At 38.9% G+C, this 23,959-nt stretch overlaps 2 protein-coding genes across 2 annotated transcripts; one reads left to right on the forward strand and one right to left on the reverse strand.

Moving 5' to 3' along the window:
* Positions 1-554: 554 nt before the first annotated feature.
* On the forward strand, positions 555-13,384 carry alox12 (arachidonate 12-lipoxygenase). Its single transcript, XM_034303560.2, has 15 exons — positions 555-725; positions 2,992-3,135; positions 3,443-3,644; positions 3,739-3,820; positions 6,464-6,586; positions 6,758-6,864; positions 7,186-7,358; positions 9,203-9,346; positions 9,431-9,634; positions 9,723-9,809; positions 10,171-10,340; positions 10,493-10,614; positions 10,865-10,965; positions 11,497-11,667; positions 11,939-13,384. Exons 2-15 carry the CDS (start codon positions 2,992-2,994, stop codon positions 12,116-12,118), a joined length of 2,010 nt encoding a protein of 669 aa, XP_034159451.2. The 5' UTR covers positions 555-725; the 3' UTR covers positions 12,119-13,384.
* rnaseka (ribonuclease, RNase K a) lies at positions 13,336-17,984 on the reverse strand. The gene is made up of 3 exons (XM_026936080.3): positions 17,768-17,984; positions 17,293-17,375; positions 13,336-13,982 (listed from the first exon to the last, which is right to left on the reverse strand). The coding sequence occupies exons 1-3, from the start codon at positions 17,843-17,845 to the stop codon at positions 13,838-13,840; spliced, it is 306 nt and encodes a 101-aa protein (XP_026791881.1). The 5' UTR covers positions 17,846-17,984; the 3' UTR covers positions 13,336-13,837.
* Positions 17,985-23,959: the final 5,975 nt, after the last annotated feature.

Below are 23,959 nucleotides of genomic sequence, written 5' to 3' on the forward strand. Positions count from 1 at the left end.
ACCCCACTGAACACCTTTGGTCTGAACTGGAATGCTGACTGCACCCCAGGCCTCCTCACCTGATATTAGTACCTCACTTCACTAATGCTCTTGTGGCTGAATGAGCAAAAACCTCCACAGCCTTGCTCCAAAATCTAGTAGAAAATCTTCTCAGAAGAGTGGAGATTGTTATAACAGCAAAGTGGAGACTAAATCTGGAATGTTCAACAAACACATATAAATGTGATGGTCAGGTGTCCACATACTTTTGGCCATGTAGTATATGTAAGTCTGTAAGATAACAGAAGTTCTGTCTCTTTGCGTGGTTAAAAATACTGCTTTGCATAGGACTGGTAAAATTTGCAGTGTTGAACCTGATACAATCTACTTCCTTGAACTAGAAAGCACAGCTAAAAAAAAGAACGTCATTTACATAAAGGAGAATATGTGTAAGGGGGCTGGGGTTTCTGTCACTGCAGAGTTTATGATAACAAACATGGAATAATGTATTGACTCAGATGTTGGGCGTAGCCATACAGAAAGAAAGGGGAGGGCTAAAAGGAGGAACAACTTAAGAGGTGAGAGTGAGAGTGGGGGGAAAACTCAGTTTGCAGAAGTCAGCTATCAGATAGCAGTGCACTGAGACAGACCTACAAATACCACACAAACTGTGCAAAAGCCAGTGAAAAGAAGAAGTGGAGAGAGACTAAAGGAAACCTCAAGTCTTCACAAACAAGGCTTACTAGGTAAGTATTGTTTACAAAGTTTTACTATACTTTGATTTATTAAAGTATCTGCTATTGCAATATACGTTGCAAATAACCTTTTGTTCAAACAGGTTCTCACTGTAGAACGCATGTTGATGTTTGTGTAATGCAGTGGCTTTAGCTTAAGCCACTTAAGTTATAGTTTGACTTAAGGCACAAAACAGCCCTGTGTAATAGCATAGAGATATTTTGCATGTGTAGATCATTGTCGATAATATAAGCTAAATGGAAATGTAGTGGTTAATAGCACATGACAGGACAGAACAGAACAGTATTCACACCTCGTTAGCTGAATCATTTTCTATTTCCCTTTCCCTTGCTAATCGTATGTTATAACAAAAGTCAGTATCTGTGTGTGGCTATGTGTGTACAACTGCCTATGTGTGGCTATTTGCGTCCTTCCTTCAGCTTGGCTTAACTGTGAGCTGATTTGTATTAAAACTTTTCCAACTGGAAACCGAGATTCTCCCTATATATTATTAAGTGTAAATAAATAAGTAAAGAAATAATAAATACAAAATCACATATATGTAGTTTAACTCCCATTGATTCCTGACTTTTCGCACACCCCATATATAATTATTTAAAAAATACAAAAATGACCACAGAAATGCACACCTACCACTAAGAATTTATTAAAGGCACCAACTATTTTTGTTTCTGATGTGGGTGTGGTGGTGCTTCCAAATGCCTCCCAATGCAAATCATTTATACATTTAGCAGAATTTCTCGTATCATTTGAAGTGGCACTACTGATTTCATATTGCACATACAAAATTGTTTGTTTGTTTTTTCAAAAATACAAAATACTGCATTTTCAGTAAGTACAAATGTTTCTAGTTCATTTATTAGTTTATTTTTATTATCTATTAAAAAATATTATATGTATTTTTGCCCATTCATGAGTCTACCATTGATAAGCATTGCCTCTATAGTATTTCCAATATTTTCATGCCAGCAACATGTTTCAAAAATGTTGGGACAGGGGCATGTTTACCACAGTGTTGCTCTTCTTTTAACAACACTCTGTGAGTGTTTGGGAACTGAAGAAACCAACTGTTGTAGTTCTGAAAGTGAAATGTTTTTCCATTCTTGCTTAATATAGGATTTCACCTGCTCAACAGTTCGGGGCCTCCTTTGTCATATTTTTCTTTTCATAACACGCAAAAAGTTTTCAATGGGTGACAGGTCTGGACTGCCAGCATTCCAGTTTAGCATCTGCACTCTTTTACTACAGAGCCGTGCTGTAATACATGCAGAATATGGTTTGGCATTGTCTTGCTGAAATAAGCAAGGCCTTCCCTGAAAAAGATGCCATCTGGATGGCAGCATATGTTAAAATAACCTGTATATATCATTCCGCATTAATGGTGCCTTCACAGATGTGCAAGTTACCCATGCCATGTGCACTAATGCACCCCATACCATCATGGATGCTGGCTTTTGAAGTGTGCACTGATAACAAGCCGGATGGTCTCTCTCCTCTTTAGCCCGGGGGATGTGGCGTCCATGATTTCCAAAAAGAATTTAAAGTTTTGAATCGTCAGACCACAGAACAGTTTCCCACTTTGCCTCAGTCCATCTTAAATGAGCTGGGGCCCAGAGAAGGCGGCGACGTTTCTGGATCTTGTTTATATATGGTTTTTGCTTTGCATGGTAGAGTTTTTACTTGCATTTGTGGATGCCACTGACAGTGTTTTTCGAAAGTGTACCTGAATCCATGAAGTGATTTCCACTACAGAATTGTGTCTGAACTATTTGCCCATGTTTCTCAGAGTGGTGAACCCCCCATATCTTTACTTCTGAAAGACTTTTTTGGGATGCGCTTTTTATATCCAATCATGTTACTGACCCATTGCCAATTAACCTAATTTGTTGTGAGATGTTCCACCAGGTTTTTTTTTTTTTTTTAGCATTACACAACTTTTCCAGTCTTTGGTTGCCCCATCCCAACTTTTCTGAAACGTGTTGTTGGCCTCAAATTCAAAATGAGCATATATTTCTCAAAAAACAATAAAATTTCTCAGTTTCAACATTTTATATTGTTGTCTGTACTATTTTCAATTAAATATAGGCTTTAAATCATTTGCAAATCATTGCATTCTGTTTCTATTTACATTTTACACAGTGTCCTACATTTTTGGAAACCTTTTTTGGGTTGAAATCTTGAAAACAACAGCTGTGAGGAATTGTAATATATTGGTCATTTTCATATGCATTGAGTTGATGTGAATTTTGTGTGCAGATGGAGTACAAAGTGACTGTGGCTACAGGCACCTTAGAGTACTCGGGTACTAATAACTATGTGTATGTGACTCTGGTGGGGGAGAACGGAGAGAGTGAGAGGACGCTGCTGGACAATCCAGGCCTGGATCTGTGTAGAGGCGCAGTAAGTGAGAGTGTAGAGGATTGAATGTCCTGAATATGTAGCAAACTTACTTTAATTTTTTTGTCATATGCTTTTATTAAGAGGAAATGAGAATACAACCCAAGCATCTAACTGAGCAATCAAAGCTTTCTCAAGGGCCCAACAGTGGCTGGGACTGAGTCCTGGGATTTGAACTAATAGCATTTTGGACATTAGCCTGTCTTACGAACATGTTAAACTGCATTATGAAATTGCTTCTTTATAATAGGCTTTGCTTTTCCTTAGTATACACAAATTGTGTTTCCTCTCTTATTTCATACTTCTACAGGTTGATGAATACATAGTCCGGAGCTCGACTCCTCTGGGTCGTGTGCTCCTGGTACGCTTGGAGAAGCAGAAGTACTTTGTGGAAGATAACTGGTTTTGCAGTTATGTGAAAGTCACACCACCAGAAGGGGAAAACACACAAACCTTCCCCTGCTACCGCTGGTTAGTGGGGGATATTAAAATAGAAGTCCGCGATGGCACAGGTCAGTCCTTTGCCCCAGGGAGGAGATTTTATCTTACCCTAATTCAAGCTCAGGATTCCTAAGGGTAATTTCTTTCTCTCTTCTTCTTTCACAGCTAAGAAACTATGTGATGAGATCTTGCCTCAGGAGCTGGCTCATAGAAAGGCACAGCTGGAGGAGAGACAGAAAACCTTCCGGTGTGTATATTCCAGCACTAGGAATCTGATGAAATTGTGCATAGTTTGTCCTTTTTCATTTACATGATTGGAGACACTACACTAGGCAAAATGTTGCTGAGTCCATTTTTAACAAGATAGTACACAGCTAACAGTTCACAGCTAGCCTATTTGCACAATCTATAGCTTATGTAGCTAACCCATGGTGCTACCCCAATTGTAATCTAACTAAATGCATTATTGCTGTAGATAAAAATGACTTGGCACAGCATTAATTATATCAGAATGTAATTGAAGGTGACACAGAATTCTCTCTCTCTTGCTCTGTCACACGTTTTCTCCTGTTGCTTTTTTTCTGAAGTGTCTTCCAGAAGGTTTGGATCTCTTTGGATCTTTGAGTTTACCTGCTCTTTATCCTGCAGTTCATTCTGCTTTCCTCATTTGCACATTACTTATATGTTGTTCCTCTTTCGGCTGCTCCGGTTGGGGGTCGCCATAGTGGATAATTGGTCCGCGTATTTGATTTGGCACAGTTTTTACGCCAGATGCCCTTCCTGACGGAGCCCTTCCCAATTTTATCCGGGCTTGGGACCGGCACTGAAAGTGCACTGTTGCACACAACCACAGTGGCTGGGGTCGATTCCCTGGCCAGGAATCGAACCCAGGACGCAGTGGTCACACACACACACACACACACACACACACACACACACACACATTACCTATATATACTTATAATATTATAAATTTAGATTGTGCATTGTCTTTTTTAAATGTAATATTATTAGTATCATGTGATGAGTCCCTGGAGGACTACCTCACCACCATGGCCCGGGTTTAATTCCCGGCCAGAGAACCAACCCAGCCACTGGGGTTGCACAAGACAGTGCACATCTAGTGCTGGAGCGATGAATCAGGAAGGGCATGTGGTGTAAAAATGTGACAATCAAATATGTGGACAAATGATCCACTGTGGCGAGTGCTAATGGAAGCAGCCAAAAGAGGAACAACGACATTATTAGTAGTATGTGAAGATTACAGGTCTAGGAGGATTTTATGTATTACAAACTGCACCTTTAAATTTTTTGGGGGGAGTTGGGGAGTGGAAATGCCTGTCAGGACTGCTCAGAGCTTACATTCTTGCACTGATTGGATGTGGAGTTTACTTGGAGTAAGAGAAGGGGTAGGGGGATTTTCATTGCCTGTAGCCAGCTAATGCTGTTTTTGGTCTTGCATTCTTACACTGTTGGAAAACGGTTGGGGCAGGATGGGGGCAGGGTATCAGCAACCAATAAGCAACATCAGTAAAGCCTAGTGCACACTACACAATATTAGCCCCAATTTCCCAGTTGCTAAATAATTTTGGGGCTCAGTGACTACACCCCCAGCTCGACGACTACTTGCTGTGTAGACTGTAGTGTGTACGGTTCAGTGACATGATTTTCTCAGTCTGCGAGTGATCTCCAAGGCTCCAATATTTTCAAGCATGTCTAATTTTCCCTGTGATGAATCGTAGTGTGAACCAGTTGCAAGACTATGAGAAACAGCCAATGAGATTATTTTCAGTTTATTTTCATCAGAAAGTAGGATTTGGGGATCAGGCACACTTCGATGGAAATCTCTCCAGGTGAAAGATCATACAGTGTGTAACACTTTTCTGTAAATGATGATCTAGTGTGCACACCCCTACAACACCAAACATCTGATTGCAAGCGATTAAAGTTGTTTAATGTGAAAAGATCAGTGATTCTGAGATTTTGAAAGATATTGTATGTTGTGTATCAGTCGGCTTAAGCAGGAGAACTAGTGCACAAATAAACCATACAGTATCAGGAGCCCTGATGCAAAACACAATGTGCCTAGAGTGGACCTGTCAAGTCACTGTTCCAGACAATTTCTATGAAGTGTACACCAGTGGGCACTATGGTTTACCTGAAGAAAATACAAACAAGGCTATTTTTCATCTGCACATTCTTTGTCTTGACATTTCTACCCTGCCTCAGCAGCTTTTGAAAGTTAATGCTTATATTAATTTCTTGTCTGCTCTCTTTGGATGTAGCATATGCTTGCTCTTTACTTCTTCTTTCTGACTTTAGACTCTAAGTCTGTCTGATAGACCTTTGGTGTGGATTTCAGTTGAGCATTACCCAGGGGTATGACTGAGTACTCAAGGCACCTATGTGGACGGCCTAGACAAAAAGAAAGTTGGCAAGTGGGGAAGAGGCCCACTGAAACTGTGTTTGTATAGGGCTCAGAAAGTTGTGGAATGCCTCTGATATTACCAGAGTCCTGCCCAGAGACATGACTGTCTGTGTACATGAAATGAAACGCAGTTGGCTCAAGACTATCAGCAGTCTTCTTATACAGGGGGCTGTGCAACTGAGAACATCTACTACAGAATGTTCTCTGTTTTTGAATTGCAGCAGAAGGCTGGGTACTTGAATATATTACTTGTCCTTATGTCTGAGAATTTTGTGAAAAATTTAACATGTTGATGTTCAGTTGATTCTGACTTCTCTTGCATTACCTTTAGACAGAATTATGAGTTGGAAACTTTTGTAGAAATGTTAATTTTGTGGGTCTTAATGACATACATGAGCTATTATACAGCTTTTGTTTGCTGTTTTTTGTTTATATTAATGGTATTTTTTTGTGTTATGTTAGATGGCAAACCTGGGCTCCAGGAATTCCCAAATGCGTAGACGCCAAATCACAGGCAGACCTACCCCAGGATGTTCGCTTTGCCAATGAGAAGCGCTGTGACTTTGAAAGATCACTTCAATATGCGTGAGCAGTGCATTATTTTATTATATAAAGTTAATCTATAAAAACAGTGTTAATTAAATCCTACACATCTCAATAAAACCTCACTTGAAAGGATCACATGTACATTTAAGCAGAAATAAAATATGTGTCATGAACATCTGTACATATTATGTTTATTTTAATCACCCTCAGGCTTTTGGAGCTGTCTCTGAAGAAGCTGATTATCTGGTTTGGGAGGTCATGGGAGGATCTGGATGATTTTAAACAAATATTTTGGAAATTACGGAGTCCCATTGCTGGTGTAGTATCTTTTTTTCCCCTGTTACAAACAAGTGATTTCTAATCAACTTCACTTTAGCAAAAATATGTGAACACATTTGTATAATCAACAAGATGAGTATTATTGGTGTAACTTTTCAATTGTGGTCCAATACCATTTTTATGCCAAATAGCTGCATTCTTTTTGACTTACAGAAAAGTAAATTAAGTAATTTGACTTACAGTATAAGTAATAAATATTGACTGCAAATAGAAACATTTATTTAAAATCTCCTGCTTGAACTGTACACAATACAATAATACTAACTAATTGAATGTAAATGTGCTATGAATGTTATTAGAATACACTATGGAACACTGGAAAGAGGACTGGTTTTTCGGCCATCAGTTCATGAATGGGTCAAATCCACGGATGATCCAGAGGTGCAGGAAACTACCCTCCAACTTCCCTGTCACTGGAGACATGGTGCAGGCCTTCTTAAGCCCCAAAACCACCCTGGATAAAGAGCTCAAGGTGAGGTGTAGTGCATAATTTCTGCAATGATGCCATACACCCTTCAGAAAATTCATATTCATCTTCAGTAACCACTTTATCCTGGTCACCCTGAATCCACCAGTCCATCACAGGGCACCATGCACTCACATATTCACAACTAGGGGTCTTTAACGATCACATGATATGGGTTGGTGCATCGATTTTAAAGGAAATGATTGAAGTGAATTGAAGCGAAAGTCTTACATTTTGTTTTTGGGACCCTAAGCTCAGGGAACCACGGAGCTGTGAGGAGATATCTACCTGCAGCGGTCACTGTTATTGTCAAAATCACTGAGATCACATTTTTTCCCCATTCTCAAGTATGATGTGAAGTTCTTGACTGATTCACTGATTCACTGAGCTGCTGCCTCATGACTGGCTGATTAGACACTTGCATGAATGAGCAGACGTACAGGGTTCCTCATAAACTGATTGGTGAGTGTACATTACAGTAGGTGGTCACTGGTGTCAAAATTTGGTTTGGGCGTATGTGGTGGCCTGGGTGATTGTGAGACTCCTGAGCTGAATTTTTTGACCAGGGCAGCATGGATGTGCTGGCCCAGAGCACCACCATGCTGCCCTGACCATGATAAACTGGTTACTGGTTATGAACGAATAATGATTGAACCCTATAAAAAACGTTCCTTAAGGGCTGGATCATTCTACCCGTGGAAACTTTTCTTGCAGGGAAACAGTGTTGTAAGGTTTTATACAAAATAGTGAAGAACTGTTTGATGGAACTTTTTTTAAGCCTGTGTAATGGTTTAATTGGGTTTGGTGTATAACAGGAATTATTATATGGCAGTCAAGCCTGAAATTTTCACATTTCCCATTTTCAACAAATTTTTTTCACCAAAGCTGCCTGGGTGCTGAAACTTTAGTATACATTTCTTATCAGAAGTATTTTGTTGTCTACAGAAGATTAAAAAAGGAAACGATGTCTGACACCATAATCGGCAAAACTTTTTTATCCTACGAGAGCTTATATCTCACTAATGTGAACTTGTATAGGCTTCAAATCATGCAGTTGGCATGAGTTACTGCACTTTTATATAACGATTATTTTGAAAAGTTTATAAAGCTTAGTTAATTCAATTACACACCAATTGAGTGCCAATTTTGTGAAATAAATGGTGCCCTGTGAAAGAAGGAAGAGTTAGTTGGTGTCTACACTGACCGATGTGTTGTAATGGCTGAGCTGATGAAATGAAAGATTTAGTGAACTCTGTTCTTCTGCTTTTTAGTCAATTCTCTGTGTGTTTTCTGGAGTTTTATGATTGTCAGTGTTTGTATTGCAAATTCAGCAAAGCTAGGATCAGTGATGGAAAAGGTTAATGTGTGTGTGTCAGGGAGAGACAGAATAATAGGTAGAGACAGACAAGGCACTAATTAGCATATGGTAATTATGTAATAATTAATTAGCAACTACACATTAGTAATAATTAGTAATAGTAATAATTAGTAATAATTAATTAGCAATGACACATTCTTTGTTAATGTAATTTGTTAATAAGAATTCATCTATGTTCATTTAGGTCATCACACAGCATCTTAAAAATGCTTGAAATGGTATGTGGAAAGAATGTCATTAAAGGCCCCAGATGTTTTCATATCTTGGAAACACCCCTGTTTTCATACCATTATGTAATGATTTCATCAGGATCACTGGGTTGGGTTTAGCACAAAGCCCGCTGTAATGGAATGGGTTTAACTAGACAGAAAAATTAGCCATGATCCATCTATGTGCCAGTATAATAGTCAGTACTTCTGTCCTGGTAACTATAAGAAGAAGGCTATGAAAATCTCTCTTTCTCTCTTTGAAGGCTGGGAATGTATACCTTGTTGACTATGCTATAATGGATGGCGTCCCTGAGAATGTTATCAGAGGGATGAAGCAACATTTAGCAGCTCCTTTGTGTTTACTATATGAACATCCAGACAGTGGCCTCATTCCCATCGCCATACAGGTAATATTTTCACCAAGTCTGTTCACCAGAAGCAACATATGGCTAACGAAAAGGCTCATTGTTTCCACTTTTCCTTTTTCTCAGCTTGAACAGAATCCTAATAAGGACACACCCATCTTCCTCCCTAATGATCCGCCTCTGGCTTGGTTACTGTCTAAAATGTGGGTCCGTCATGCTGAATTTCAGGTCTTCCAGGTGCTGTCGCACCTGCTGCGAACTCACCTTATAGCGGAGGTGTTCTGTGTGGCCACACTGCGTCACCTCCCTGCAGTCCACCCTATATACAAGGTTAGTGGGAAGTACAGATGAGCTATCTTTAATGCTAATAATGTCAGGTATAGCAGTAAGTCTCTCTCCCTCTCTGTCTCTGCTACAGCTGCTCACTCCTCATCTGAAGTACACTCTGGAGATAAACTGCCGTGCACGTGCAGAGCTCATCTCTCAAAATGGCATCTTCAAAAGGGTGAGCTTCAGCTACAGAAAATATATGGATTGAAGTGAAAATGTTTGATAATTTTGATGCATTTAAATGCCAGGTTTTACCTAATACTAAATACATAGTCAAGGAATGAGCTATATAAGTACAGGGTGTCTGAAAAGTCAGGAACAAATGAGAGTAAAACTACATATAATTAATTTTGTATTTATTATTTACAGCATATGCTCTGCATGTTCACCCTTTTACTTTACACATTTTCTCTGTGTACTTCATGTTTTTGTGGATTTTGCTCAACATTTTTGGATTGACATATTTCCCGTTAGTTCCCGATTTTTCAGACACCCTTTAGATCAGTGGTAGATAAGCAGCCATGCTTTCCTTGCAGGTGGTGTCCACAGGTGGTGACGGGCTGCTGGTGCTGTCTCAAAGGGAGTATAAGGTCCTGACCTACCGCTCTCTCCAACCCCGTTGCGACTTCACAGACCGTGGCGTTACTAAACTCAATAAATACTTCTACAGAGAGCACAGCCTGATGCTCTGGGACGCCACTGAGAAGTAAGAGTCCAGGCACAATGCAGTGCTCTAGAGCTACTTTTTCCTGTCATTATTAGGCACTGAAATGAAGTTTAACAATATTCAGTATTTTGTTTGCTTTATTTTGGAGACACAACAAGTATTGACAGCTCCTCTTTCCTTCTTACTTACAGGTTTGTCTCCAGCATAGTGTCTCTATATTATGGAAGTGACAGTGAAGTAGTGCAGGATTCAGAACTGCAGGCGTGGATTAAGGATGTGGTTGAGGAAGGCTTTGTAAACGTCCCCCACTTTGGTTAGTCGCCTGTAACAAAAAAAAAAAAAAAATTATAATACTGATGTCATGGCAATAACTGTCGAGCAGCGGTGATTATGAAAAACAACTAATTAATGCATAATCAATTATTTATTAAAAAAAAGACATGAGGTAATCTAAAAATCTAAATGATCTCAAATGTAACATTGTGCTACATGCACCAGCTGTGATTACATTTATCCTTACACAGAGTAATTAATATGCTGTTCTTATAATTCATGTGTGACAGGGCTGCCTAATGAACTAAAGAATAAACAGGAGCTGATCACACTTTTGAGTGTGGTAATCTTCACCAGCACTGCACAACATGCAGCAACCAACAACGGACAGGTAAGTGACGTGTCATTGTTGTATTCGACACGTCATGATATGAAATTTGATCTAAACCAAATACCCATGTGTAATAAACCATAAAGGTAAGTTCCAACATAAAACATTTAATACAATATGCTGTCTGTCATATGCAGTACTGCATTTCTCAGTCCGAATGATTTGGAAAATTCACAATTTTACATAATTATTTTTATTCATACATCAGTGTTCTTTTACTACAATACCCAGGCCCACCGAAAGCAACTAATTCATAGTGTTATAGTGTAATTACTCAAGCCAATCATGGTATAGGTGGCAGTTAGGGGAAAAAAATCAAACCAGCCTGCAAACAAGTAGCCACCTTAAGCAGTAGAAGTGTCTCAGAAAGGGGTCTTCTAGTATTTAAACTAAGAAAGCTCTAGTTCTGACTGTGTACTTCAGGAAGAAGCAAGTAGGCAAGAATCAATACACTGATCATTAAACAACACACTCTTCTGTGTTTTAATCTTGTTCAGATTGACCTTGTGTATTTTTTCCTCTATATTCTAGTTTGACTTTTGTTCGTGGGTGCCCAACACGCCTTGCACCATGCGCCAGCCTCCACCCACAGACAAGGACAGTGTCACTATGGAGTTGATCATGAACACGCTCCCAGATATCAGCCAGTCATGTGTGGAGATGGCAATCACATGGCATTTAGGAAGAGCTCAGCCAGACGCAGTGAGTCAACACTTCCACGAAACACTTCAAGTGGCTTGCTCCATCTGTTTAAACAAGATGTCATTGCAAAACAGGCTCAAAATAAAATACAGACATAAAGCACAGGATGTTGGCTGCAGGTTTATAGTAAACTGGATGGAATCAAACACAACATTTTCCCATTACTTACTTAATCTCTTTCAATTCCATAAGTTATGTGTACAGCTAAGTTCAGCTAAGAATTTCTATATTTTATCTCCTGTCTGCTCTCTGCCCTATCTATCATGCCTAGATACCTCTGGCACAGTATGAGGAACAGTATTTCACTGAGCCGGCAGCCCAAAAGATGATCAGTAACTTCAGGCAGGATCTGAAGGACATTGAGGAGGACATTCTGAAGCAGAATAAGGGTCTTGAACCACCGTATCTCTATCTGTGCCCTAGCCGAATAGAGAACAGCATTACCATATAGAGAGGCTTGAGAAAAATTCTGCAATTTTTGATGATGTACTTCTTATGACATGTATAGAAAGCTGCCTTAAATAATAGACATTTTGAAAGGGAAATTTTGAGAAGCTTGTTTGAAAGAAGAAGAATATATTCTTAAACTACAGAAACTTATTGTTGTAAATCTACACTCACCTTCCACATTATTAAGAACACCTGTACATTCATGCAGTTTTCTAATCAACCAATCAGGTGGCAGCAGAGCAATGCAAAAAGCATCATTTTATGTTCATATCAAAAATGAGAATGCGGAAAAATTGTGATCTCTGTGACTTTAACTGTGGCATGGTTGTTGGTGCCAGAAGGGCTGGTTAGCGTATTTCAGAAACTGCTGATCTCCTGGGATTTTCACAAGCAACAGTCTCTAGAGTTTACACAGAATGGTGCGAAAAACAAACAAAAAACATCCTGTGTGCGGAGGGTCTGCAGGATGAAACACCTTGTTGACGAGCGAGATCAGAGCAGAATGACCAGACTGGTCTGAGCTGACAGGAAGTCTATAATGGCTCAAATAATCACTCTTTACAACCGTGGTGTGCAATAAAGCATTTCAGAATGCACAACACACCAAACCTTGCAGTAGTTGAGCTACAACAGCAGAAGACCACGTCGGGTTACACTACTGTCAGCCAAGAGCAAGAATCTGAGGCTATCATGGGCACAGACTCACCCAAACTGGACAGTTGAAGACAGGAAAAAGTTTTAGTGAGTCTGTGCCCATGATTCCTGTTCTTGGCTGACAGGAGTGTATCTCAATGTGGTCTTCTGCTGTTGTGCATGCTGAGATGCTTTTCTGCTCAACATGGTTGCAAAGAGTGATTAATTGAGCTACTATATCCTATATCCAACATCCATGCCACAGAGATCACACTTTTTCCCCCATTCTGATGTTTGATGTGAATATTAACTGAATGTCTTGATCTGTATCTGCATGATTTTATGCACTGCACTGCTGCCACAATTGGCTGATTAGAGAACTGTATGAATGTACAGGTGTTCCTAATAAAGTGGATGGTAAGTGTATATGCTTCAGATATGTTGTTCTTATGTTGTAGAGAATTTAAAGTCAATCAGTAAACTGGAACTTCTGTAAGGCAAGTGACCACCAAGAAAAGATAGAAAGATATATTAGGAACTACAGAAATGCTTATTCTTGTAAGTAACCAAGTGATACAAATAAGATACTAGATTGTTAACTGTTTAATACATGAAATTAAATTCACACAGACAATGGTCGTTTCTACTTTCTGTTGTGTTTACGTATATATAAATATTATTCAAATGTGATACTATTGTATGCGATTTTTAATTCAACCAAACAGTAGCACATTTTTTCAACCAAACAGTAGCACATTTTTTATTCTTAAAAATTTAAAAGCTTTTGGGCTACAGTAAACATCATGACAAAATGTGTAGAAGGCAGTAAGGCACAATGTTAACCATAACAATCCTTCTTCCATAAATATCAATCCCACACTGAGGCTTTTTTTGTTAAAGATCTAAACCTGAGAATGTTTTACAAAGAGAAAAGGCACAATGAAAATGCAACATTTTGGCTCTGATTACAACTAAAATACCAACAGCAGTTTCCTTCTGTAATATCAAAACATTGGTGATCAAGGAAATTCAGCAAGATATGAAGATCAGTTTCACAGAGTCTGATTTCTCCGCCCACCAGATCATGCTAACGCACAAGATATTCGTTGCGCTTATTCAGTCGGACCTGAATGAAAGACACAAATCCAATCACTACATAGATTCCTGCTGCGATGAAGCAGTTGTAGCCAACTTGGTTGTAGACAGCATAAACATTCTGCAGTGGGTTCTGACTGTAAAGAAAAGACCAAAGCACCTGTTTAATATTTCAATAGTTCAAGTCATTTATAAATTAGACAAGAAATATCACTTTTAGAAATAACATCCAGCTAATAAAACCATGTGTCGCACATCTTGGGTGCCATAGTCATGGTTATGAAAGTGGGGCCCAGGGAACCCCAGAGGTATGTTTCTGTAGAAATCAAAATGTTAATGCAGTGCTTCTGTGGGTGGAATGTTCAGAAATAAAATAAAACTTTCACAGCACTAATGAATAAATAAGATGGTACCTCTTTGTCCACTATGCCTAATATTTGAATACTTGGTTGGCATTACATTAGAAGAATTCATGGCTACAACAGATTTGTGAATCCACAAATTTTCAACCATTTTAAAATCTGGGCTCTATCAATCCTGGTTCCATTTATGAGCTTGTTATCAAGCCCTTGATGGGTCGGTGTGGCAGATAACCAAATAACGACAAATCTTTAAAAGAAAAAAAAAAAACTTCCCAGAAGATATTTTTGGAAAGTTTTGTGTGCCCAGACATGTGTTAGGTTGAATTTTACATCAAACATTTTTAATCATTATCATGATTTTATCTTCGCATATAAGAAGACTAATTTGGAAGCGGAGGCATGGTCGAGTGCCAGTTTGTGAATGGGGGCGTAGCCGGAGGTGGTGAGTGTTATGGGTGGCACACCTGAGAGGAATTTTACTAACGAGGGTTCTGTGTTGCAGGGAGCTATGGCAAGGATAAAGAGGGGAGAGACGAGCTGCACAGAGCCATGTGTGCACGTGTGTGCCTGGGTGAATTAACACCAGTGAAAGCGAAAGTAAAAATTGGAGAATCAAGCAGCTTTTGAGTCGTGTCAAGCCTGCCTCCCGTATCCTCATTTCCTACCTGAACTGGGAAATGTTACACTGGTGCCGAAACCCGGGAGAGTGAGTTGGATTCGCCGTCACGGAGTCCTCGCCTTAGGCTGAGATCGTCAAGTCCCTCGCCGGCATCCACCAAACCCAACACCATGCCCTGATTGAGCTGCAGACAGAGCAAGAGTAGCACTACCAGGTCCTGCTCCAAGCCCAGGCGGAGGACCGGCAGGTGCTCCAGTGCCTGGTACAGCCGGCCTGGTATCTCCAGCAGCATCCCCAGCAACCACTGGCCAAGATGGGGCCGCAGGACGAAACGGAAGCCTTTCTGGCGCTGTTCGAGCGAGCACCTGCGGCATGGGGCTGGCCCAAGGCCCAGTGGGCGGTCTACATGCTGCCAGTCCTCTCTGGGGAAGCCCAGCTCGCGGCCCAACAGCTTCCGGTAGCAAACCAGCTGGAGTATCCAGACCTGCAGGTGATATATCAACGAGTCGCCGCACCCCTGAGCAGCATCGTCAGCATTTCCGCTCACTGCTCTACAGCGAAAGCGGCCGTCCATTCACATTCGCCCAACAGCCCTGATCCCATGTTTTCCCGCCCCTCCCTCTCCACCTGTATCTATCTCTTCTTCTGCTGAGGTTGGTGACTCTGGAGCCACAGGAGTGGGAGCGTTGGTCCAGATCCCTGACGTGCCATAGCCCGCCCCTGATTGAGACGTACCTCATACCGATGAGTGTCCAAGGGGGTACATACCACGCCTTGGTGGATTCAGGCTGTAACCAGACTTCAATTCATCAATGCCTGGTTCAAGGTGAGGCATTGGGGAATGCACATGTGGTGAAGGTGAGGTGTGTGCACAAGGATGTTCACGAATATCCACTGGTGCCCGTCATCATCAAATTCCGGGATAAAAACACATAGTGGAGGCGGTGGTTAGTCCTCGCCTCACCCATCCACTGATCCTGGGCACCAATTGGCCCTCTGGGATTTCCCCTTGGAGCAGTCGCACGACGAGACCGTCAGGTTCGCCTTCGACCAAGTGAGAGTAATCGATGATCAGCAAATTCAGCCTAATGTTGCACTCTCTCACCCCTATTTTTTGATTATTAAGGATAGGTTATATCGAGTGACACAGGACATTCGCGACAGAGAGGAAATGACCCAACTGTTGGTCCCAAAGAGCTGTTGGGAAATGTTGTTCCAGGCAGCTCATTATAATCCCATGGCTGGGCATTTAGGGCGTGACAAAACACTAAACCTTGTCATAGCCTGTTTTTATTGGCCGGGCATTCACGGCATTGCTCGCAGGTGGTGTACGGCATGTCACAAATGTCAGCTGGTGAATCTGCTGGCCACCACAAAACCGTCATTGCGCCTTCTTCTATTAATCGAGGTCCCCTTCAAAAGAACTGGTATGGACCTCATCGGGCCATTAGAATGGACTGCACAAGCGCATCGCTTTGTGCTGGTACTAGTGGACTTTGCAACGCCATACCCAGAAGTGGTGCCTCTCCGCAGCATCTCATATATGATATGCATATCGTCTTTCATATCACAAACACTGTGCAAGCTTTACGAATTACTGGGGATTAAATCGGTTCGCACCAGCATGTATCATGATGGATGACCAATGGGCTGGTCGAACGGTTTAATCAAACACTTAAAAACATGATTCGAAAGTTCGTTCACGCTAATGCGTGGAATTGGAATAAGTGGCTATGCCCAGACATGTGTTAGGTTGAATTTTACATCAATCATTTTAATCATTATCATGACTTTACCTTTGCATACAAGAAGACTAATAGCCGGAGCCGGAGAAGGTGAGTGGTAATGGTGGCAGACCTGAGAGGAATTTTAATAATGAGGGTTCTGTGCTGCAGTGAGCTGTGGCGAGGATAAAGGGGGGGAGACGAGCGCCTAGCGAGAAAGCCAAGCTGCACAGAGCCGTGTGTGTGTGTATGGGTGAATTAAAACCGCTGAAAGCATAAGTAAGAATTGGAGAATAAAGCAGCTTTTGAGTCATGTCAAGCCTGCCTCCACTGTCCTCATTCCCTACCCGAACTGGGAAGTGTTACAACTTTCCCCAAACAGCACACATGATGGCACAGGAGATCTCAGGAGTGCATGTGTTTAATTCTTGCTAAATTTCTGACTGGTGATTTGCTGTTAAGACCATTAAAACTTTACCTAGGAGTGCATATAGCAAATATTATTGTCTACTAATTTAAGACATATTTTTAACCAAGGCTCCATCAGACAAAAAAAAAAAAAAAAAGTGCCATGTACAAAAGACAAAACCCAGTAAATGTCCTAGTTCTGCATGACTGAGTTGTATAACTAACAGCACCTGCTCTCTATAAGCAAGATGATGCCTCTGAAGCACTCCTTTTCGGTATCTGATGAGTGACACACTTATTATAACTTCTTTCCGAACATGTGAAATGAACTCACGTGTCTTGACGGTCTTCCTCCTTTAAAGGCACATCCTCAATCAGTACAGCCGAATGAACGCTGAAGAAAATCCCCAGCATTGCCTAAAAGAGGAACCCAGAGTAACTCAGGAAACACTGCTGGTTACATTTCACATTGACATTCCTCCAAACTATCTTAACAGACACATTCGGTTATGAATTTAGAGGATAATTCTTGTCTAATATCTCTATCCTTTCACCAAGCGTATTTACACTGTAGATTTTAAGTGTTGTGTTACAGCTTAGCGCCCAAATAAACCACCTAACACATCACATTAACTTTAATAATGGCTATAACCACAAGCAGTGGATTGTAATGCTTTAAAATTTCAAAATCAATGCTTAACCTACTCATAAGCTTTGGGTGTTTTTAAGAGGTATTTTATCATTTTACACAGTCAAGTATGCGCGGTCTGAAAAAATACATTTCATTAAAACGAGGATTACATTCTTACCAGCATAATGACTCCCCACATGCTCAGCACCAGCATACATACTGCCATTTTCGGACCACAGATGATAAAAGAAGGCATTTTCAAAATTACTCTCAGTACAGTGCGACCAAAAGTTACCTTATATCATTATAAAGTTAAAACTTTGTTTTCCCAAACTTCTTCCTACGTCTGAGACTGTCAATAGTCATCTGCACGAGTCAGCTGACTTAGCAATGACTTCCGGCCGGATTAAACAACGTATTTCATAATAAAAGTTCACACCTTGTATTTGGAAGCAAGTAAGTAAATACATAAATAAATAAACGACAAAAAAGGAAAGAAAAAGGCAAATTAAAGAAAGAAAGAAGAAAGAAAACCAATTAAAATACATAATAGTATAAAGATATGAGAAAAATAGCATAAAGCGCATTCCTAGGGCTACTGAAAAAAAAGAGCTGTACCGCCCCAACACAGAGGTAAAATATACAAATTCTGAGAATGAATAGCAAGAAAAACAACAACCTGCCTACCTCACAAGAGGAGCTGTGCAATAAAGATATAAAATAATGTACAATAAAATTGGGGAAATTGTTTTTTCGTTTTTTTTTTATTTCAAATTATGTTAAATTGTTAAGTTATATAACATGTCTTTTATGTCATTTTTAAGTCTGAGCAACAAAGCTAAACAAGAGTTTTACGGAAATAGAACGTTGTTTTTAGGTTTGCAGAACGTTCCCCTAACGTTCTCTTAACCTCAATTTTCATTTTTACTTTACATATTCATACATTCAGGCATCATTAAATAAACTAATAAGTCTATATAAATAAATAATCAGCGCACAGTCCATGTTTTTGTTAATCCATTGCTTAACTGTTTACATAAAATAACATTAGTATGAATCTCAGGACATTCAAAACAATAATTATCATTTAATTTTAAAAAAACATGAAAACATTTTCACAAATAAAAGAACACTATCATTAAAAAATAAACTGTAACTGTAAAAACTGATACATTTTGTACAATTTCTGATCACCACCATCTGCAAATTTAACAAATGAAAAAGGCAGAGTAAGTTACATGGACATTATATTAAACAATTAGAATTAGAAAATGAAATAAATAAACTTCTACTATGTAGGCCTTTGATATCATCAGGTTTGCGCATTGTTTTGTGTATTTTGTCATAAATATTCACAATGAAAAATAAAATAGACTTAATCCTCTGCAGTTTGGTTCTTTTTTTAAAAAGATGTTTATATATTTATACTGAAAAAACAAGACAAATACACTGATTAAGTACAGCGTCGGCATATTAAGTGATTTTGATACTGCCTTCAGCAGATATTTTAGTTTAAAAATATAAACAAAGCAGGCTGTGATTATTTAATAAAAGCAGAGTACTAAAATTAAGTGTGCCAGAGTGCAATTATACCACCGAAATCTAACATTTTTTACATAGCTTTTGCACAAGCAAGTGGTAAATATTCACAACTCCTGTCGTTCTTCAAAACCTGTGCAGGGTTGTGCTCTGTGTTTCCTTTTCCGCGATCACTGTTTCAAAACACAAGATTGCTGAGGCATGCAGTGATGCTGTACAAAATGGTTTAATCACCAAAACAGAATGATCTTTCTTCAGTTTAGTAATTTAACAATCAATTAATTCAAAAGCAATGTTTTTATTCATTTTAATTCATTTAACTATTATTATCTAATTGTATTATTTAAACTGCTTTTAGATGTAAATCAACAAATCATTTAGTTTACCTGTTCAACTGGTTGGGGAATTATGTGTGGCTGTAAAGCATCAACATCAAAATTACATGCGATTATAAAAGCCATTGAAATGAAATGCCTATTGATGACACTGATTATGTGAAGATGTTACTTCGTGGTTTTGTTAATAATAATAATAATAATAATAATAATAATAATAATAATAACACTTCTTGTTTGTTAAAATATTACCGTTTAGTAATAGTTTAATACCATAATAGTACAGTTTTTAAAGATATTTAAAAAGTTATTTTTCTGGTGTCCGCTTGTATTGACCGCTAGATGTCGCTGTGGAAGAGGGTGTTAAGGGGCGCTTCGGGACAAATGTTTCGTGTTTCGTGTTTCTATACACACGCATATATATATATATATATATATATATATATATTTTACACAGCAGTGTCAGATCTCCTCATTATATAGGATATATATATATATATATATATATATATATATAGGTATATAGGATAGGGGATATATATATATATATATATATATATATATATATATCCTATATAATGAGGAGATCTGACACTGCTGTGTAAAAAAAAAAAAAAAAAAAAAAAGCAAATACTTAGGTTTCAAAATATTACATATTATTGTTATACACATGCTATTGAATATAACACAATGAATTTTAGTTACACACATTGATGGGTGACACCTTTGTCAGTGAGGACTCTGGTAATGACTCCTCTGCTGAAAAAATAACAATTTATTTTACATAGAGCTACAGGTATATATAAACATTAAAATGTTTATTAACATTAAAACGTTAAAAAAAAAAAAAATTCCTCCTACAGAATAAATCAGGAGATCTTGGCATTTCTCATTGGTCTGTGGGGGAGAGAGTATATAATATATTACTTTAAATCCATTTTGAATTATATCTTCTATTTTGATACATAAATACATACTTTATTATATTTATATATAAAATATATAGATTTGTATTCTATTAACCCTTGTCTTGAGGATATGTTTAGGGCAAATGCTGATCTAAAAATACAACAGAAATAATACAGACATCTATTTGGTTGCTTTGCATTTTAGCTCCTTTATGATTATGCATAATAAAGAAAACAAAATAAAGCAGGTGAGCAAACAAAGTGTAGGCTGTGTGAATCATGTAACAACTAACATTTGGGTGGAACAGGTTTTGACACCTTTATTTTCTTAATTGGGATAACTCTGCCATCATCTGAAATAAAAACATTTCAGCATGTTTAAATAAATAAGAGTTCACAAACAGAAATCAAAAGTCCATAGTTCATAGAATTATGAAAGATGAAATTTTGTAGCAAACTACAAGTTGTATGTATAAACATACTGTAATTAACAATTGTGCTCTTCAAGGGCTTGGTCTTTAATTGGAATTTTGTTTACATTTTTATTAATCACTTAATTTCACAAGCGATAATTTTTTTTAGTGCAAATCTCAAAACTGAACATTGGTTTAATCACAAAAAGAAGAATAATCTTCTTCAATTTATTAGTGGATTTTAGTAATCAGTTAATTTAATAGCAATCATGACAAAACAAGAAAAAATACCCAAGTTAGCCATGCTCTTAGAGGTGCTGACTGAAAATACTTACTTAATACTTATAAAAGGTCATTACTTTTCTTCTGCTGTACACTACTGTCCTGCAGACTGGTTTTCTTAATTAAAAAGAATTTCCAACAGCTCTTACATTATGAATAAATTGACCTTTTACAGATGAGGTCATAAGGCAGCCTCTGCTATGGTAAGACCATAAGGTAATTGGATTCTTTCCCTTGCAGTCTTGTTGTGCTTTCATGCTGAGAAACATACACACTTTTATATACAGTACATACGGAGCTGCGGGTGATGGTAGAGACCGTAGGTGCCAGGTTTCTACGATCTATGAGTAAGTAGTGCTTACTTATGAAAATAGCACCAAATCAATCAAAACACTGTAAATGTAAAAGAAGACAAAAAAAATATATATCATTTTACTGTAAGTGATTTGAACACTTACCCTCTGAGGAGATTTCAGTTTCAAACTGAAATCTCCTTGGCTTTTTGTGTGCCCTCTTTTTATTTGTTGTGCCCTCACTTTCAATATTTGATGCCTCAGCGACAAGCCGGCATTTCTGGGAGGCTTTTTGTATATGAGTCTGGAAAATATAGCTTGTTGTAAAATATTAACTTTCATAAAGTAATTTTGGCAATAACCAGAAAAAGTATTAACAATATTATCTTCATGAGTCACAGACAGTACACATAGATCTGAACTACTATCACTATTACCTGTTCTTAGCCAAATCTTCTTTATCCAGAACCATAAAAGCATACTTCAGTGGTTTCCTCCAACCAAGTGGTTGGGATAATTTTCACTGAATTATCATCTGCAAATTCCACCACTCCAAAAGTTTTTGTCTCCAGCTGTTAAGAGATAACAAAATCAATGAATGAATCAATCAATATGATTACATAATCAGCTCTGTGCAGTTACATTCATTCAACAGCTTGTTATTTTTTATGATAATAGGTTTTGATTACTGTCCTTTTTGGCCTACCTGTTTGCCATGAGGGATTCCGTGTCATTAGATGGGAATTGTTAGACAAGACAATTCAGGAGATTGTCACAATGATGTAAGCTCTTCTTTATCAGAGTTTTGTTACGTTAAGTTGTGGCCTATGGTAGGTTTGTCTTGTTCTGGCTGTGTGTGTATGTATGTGTGGGTGTGTGTGAGACAGAGATAGAGAGAGAAAGACAGCGAGAGAGAGAGAGAGAGTGAGAGGGAGCGAGAGAGAGAGAGTGAGTTAAAGTTTATGCAGAATGGGCAAAAAAATGATCCCGTTTTCTTTTCTTTTTTCACCACTATTATGGCAGTTCTTGTTAGCTGCCGTTCTGACACGAGTTTCATTATGGAATGTCTTGGCTGCACTTTGAAACAGCCAATCATTTGTGAGTCACATGGGTCTCTGAAAAGTGGTTCAGATTTTTCAAAAACCTTGCACAAGAGCATTGGGGAACCTGACTCATCCAACTCATCTCTCTCTTTGATGACCTCACAACATTTTCCTTCCCCAAGAATGAAGGCATTGTTCGGTTTTGTGGTTTTGAAATTTCTGACTACCACAGTTTGAGTCTGTGGAGAATATGAAATCTCCATGAACCGTTTGGCCACTTGAACAAGCGGCTGCTTTCCTGACCTTATGAGTTTGCAAGAAAGTTCTCAAATGGGAATGCACTGCAAGCATCAAGACTGCCAAAATTCATTGCCTCTGCTGGCAGATGTACCATTGAATGTATTTGTACACCATATAGCTCTTTTGTTTTTGTAACAAAATAAGTCATCAGCTCAGTGCTGTAGCTGTTGTAGTCCACTGCGAAAGAAGGCCCAAGGCAACAGTGAATGACATGAAATGAAATGGACATAAAACTGGTCAGCCAGAAGTCCCTTTAGTACAATCTCGCCAGTGTTCACAGCAAACAGCCGCAGTTCAGTTGCCTTCCACCTATCAATGTCTTCTAGATGCCTTGGTTTTCTTGCAAAACAGCATGGAATGGTCTTCCTGAGTGACAGCAGCAATTGGGTCAATTCACTGATTTGTCCAGCAGACATTCTCACATTCCAGTCTCCTCCTATCTACTCTGTGATCATTTTTTTTGTAACCCCCAGGCAGGCTTGGTGCATGTATCCTATTGGAAATAGGTTAATCATGTCCAATGGGAGCCCCAAAAATGGAGACATTGAAATGGCCTCATCATCCTGCCGTCTTGCCATTTCAGCATGGTACGTATCATTTGTGCGTAGAGTGAGGTTATCCACCTCCGGATAAGTAACTCGTCCAGAAACCCACTGAGTGCATTTATCGCACCCATAATATCCTGAGTACTGCTTCATCCTTTTTACCATTGCTTTTGCGGGTATGTAACAGACAATACATATAATTTTTAATTGTTTTCTCTCCAAACCATTGTCGAGGAGTTCCTGAATGTCTTTTATGGCTTCCTCAACAAAATCCAAATTTGCTGGTTTGGAAGGACCAAGTGTCAGTGTCACAGGAAAGACTCTGATGGGTGCAAGATGAATGGATCAGAACATGGGCCAAAGATGCTTTTGAAAATTGGCAGTCCATCTATATTAAATGATATCTCCAGTGTTGTTATTCTTTCTGTTATCTCCCTCGGGTAGTGCTGCAGTTGCTTGCTAAGGCTCTCTCTTATGTTGAAATGAACATATTCTATCCCTCACTTTGTCACTGTTTTGATATCTCTTGGAGTATGCAGCAAGGTTCTTGCATCAATAGCATTATGTGTGATGAGGTGTTTTGTAGCCCACTCCTGCAAAAACATTGTAAGTGAGGTTGGAGGCATCTCATCCACATCTTCAGGCCCTGAACTACAGTTTTCTCTTGCCTTGAACTGTGGTTCTCCTCACTGACTACAGTCTCTAAACTCTC

The sequence above is a fragment of the Pangasianodon hypophthalmus genome, chromosome 4, assembly GCF_027358585.1.
Source record: "Pangasianodon hypophthalmus isolate fPanHyp1 chromosome 4, fPanHyp1.pri, whole genome shotgun sequence".
In the NCBI taxonomy this organism is placed as follows: domain Eukaryota; kingdom Metazoa; phylum Chordata; class Actinopteri; order Siluriformes; family Pangasiidae; genus Pangasianodon; species Pangasianodon hypophthalmus.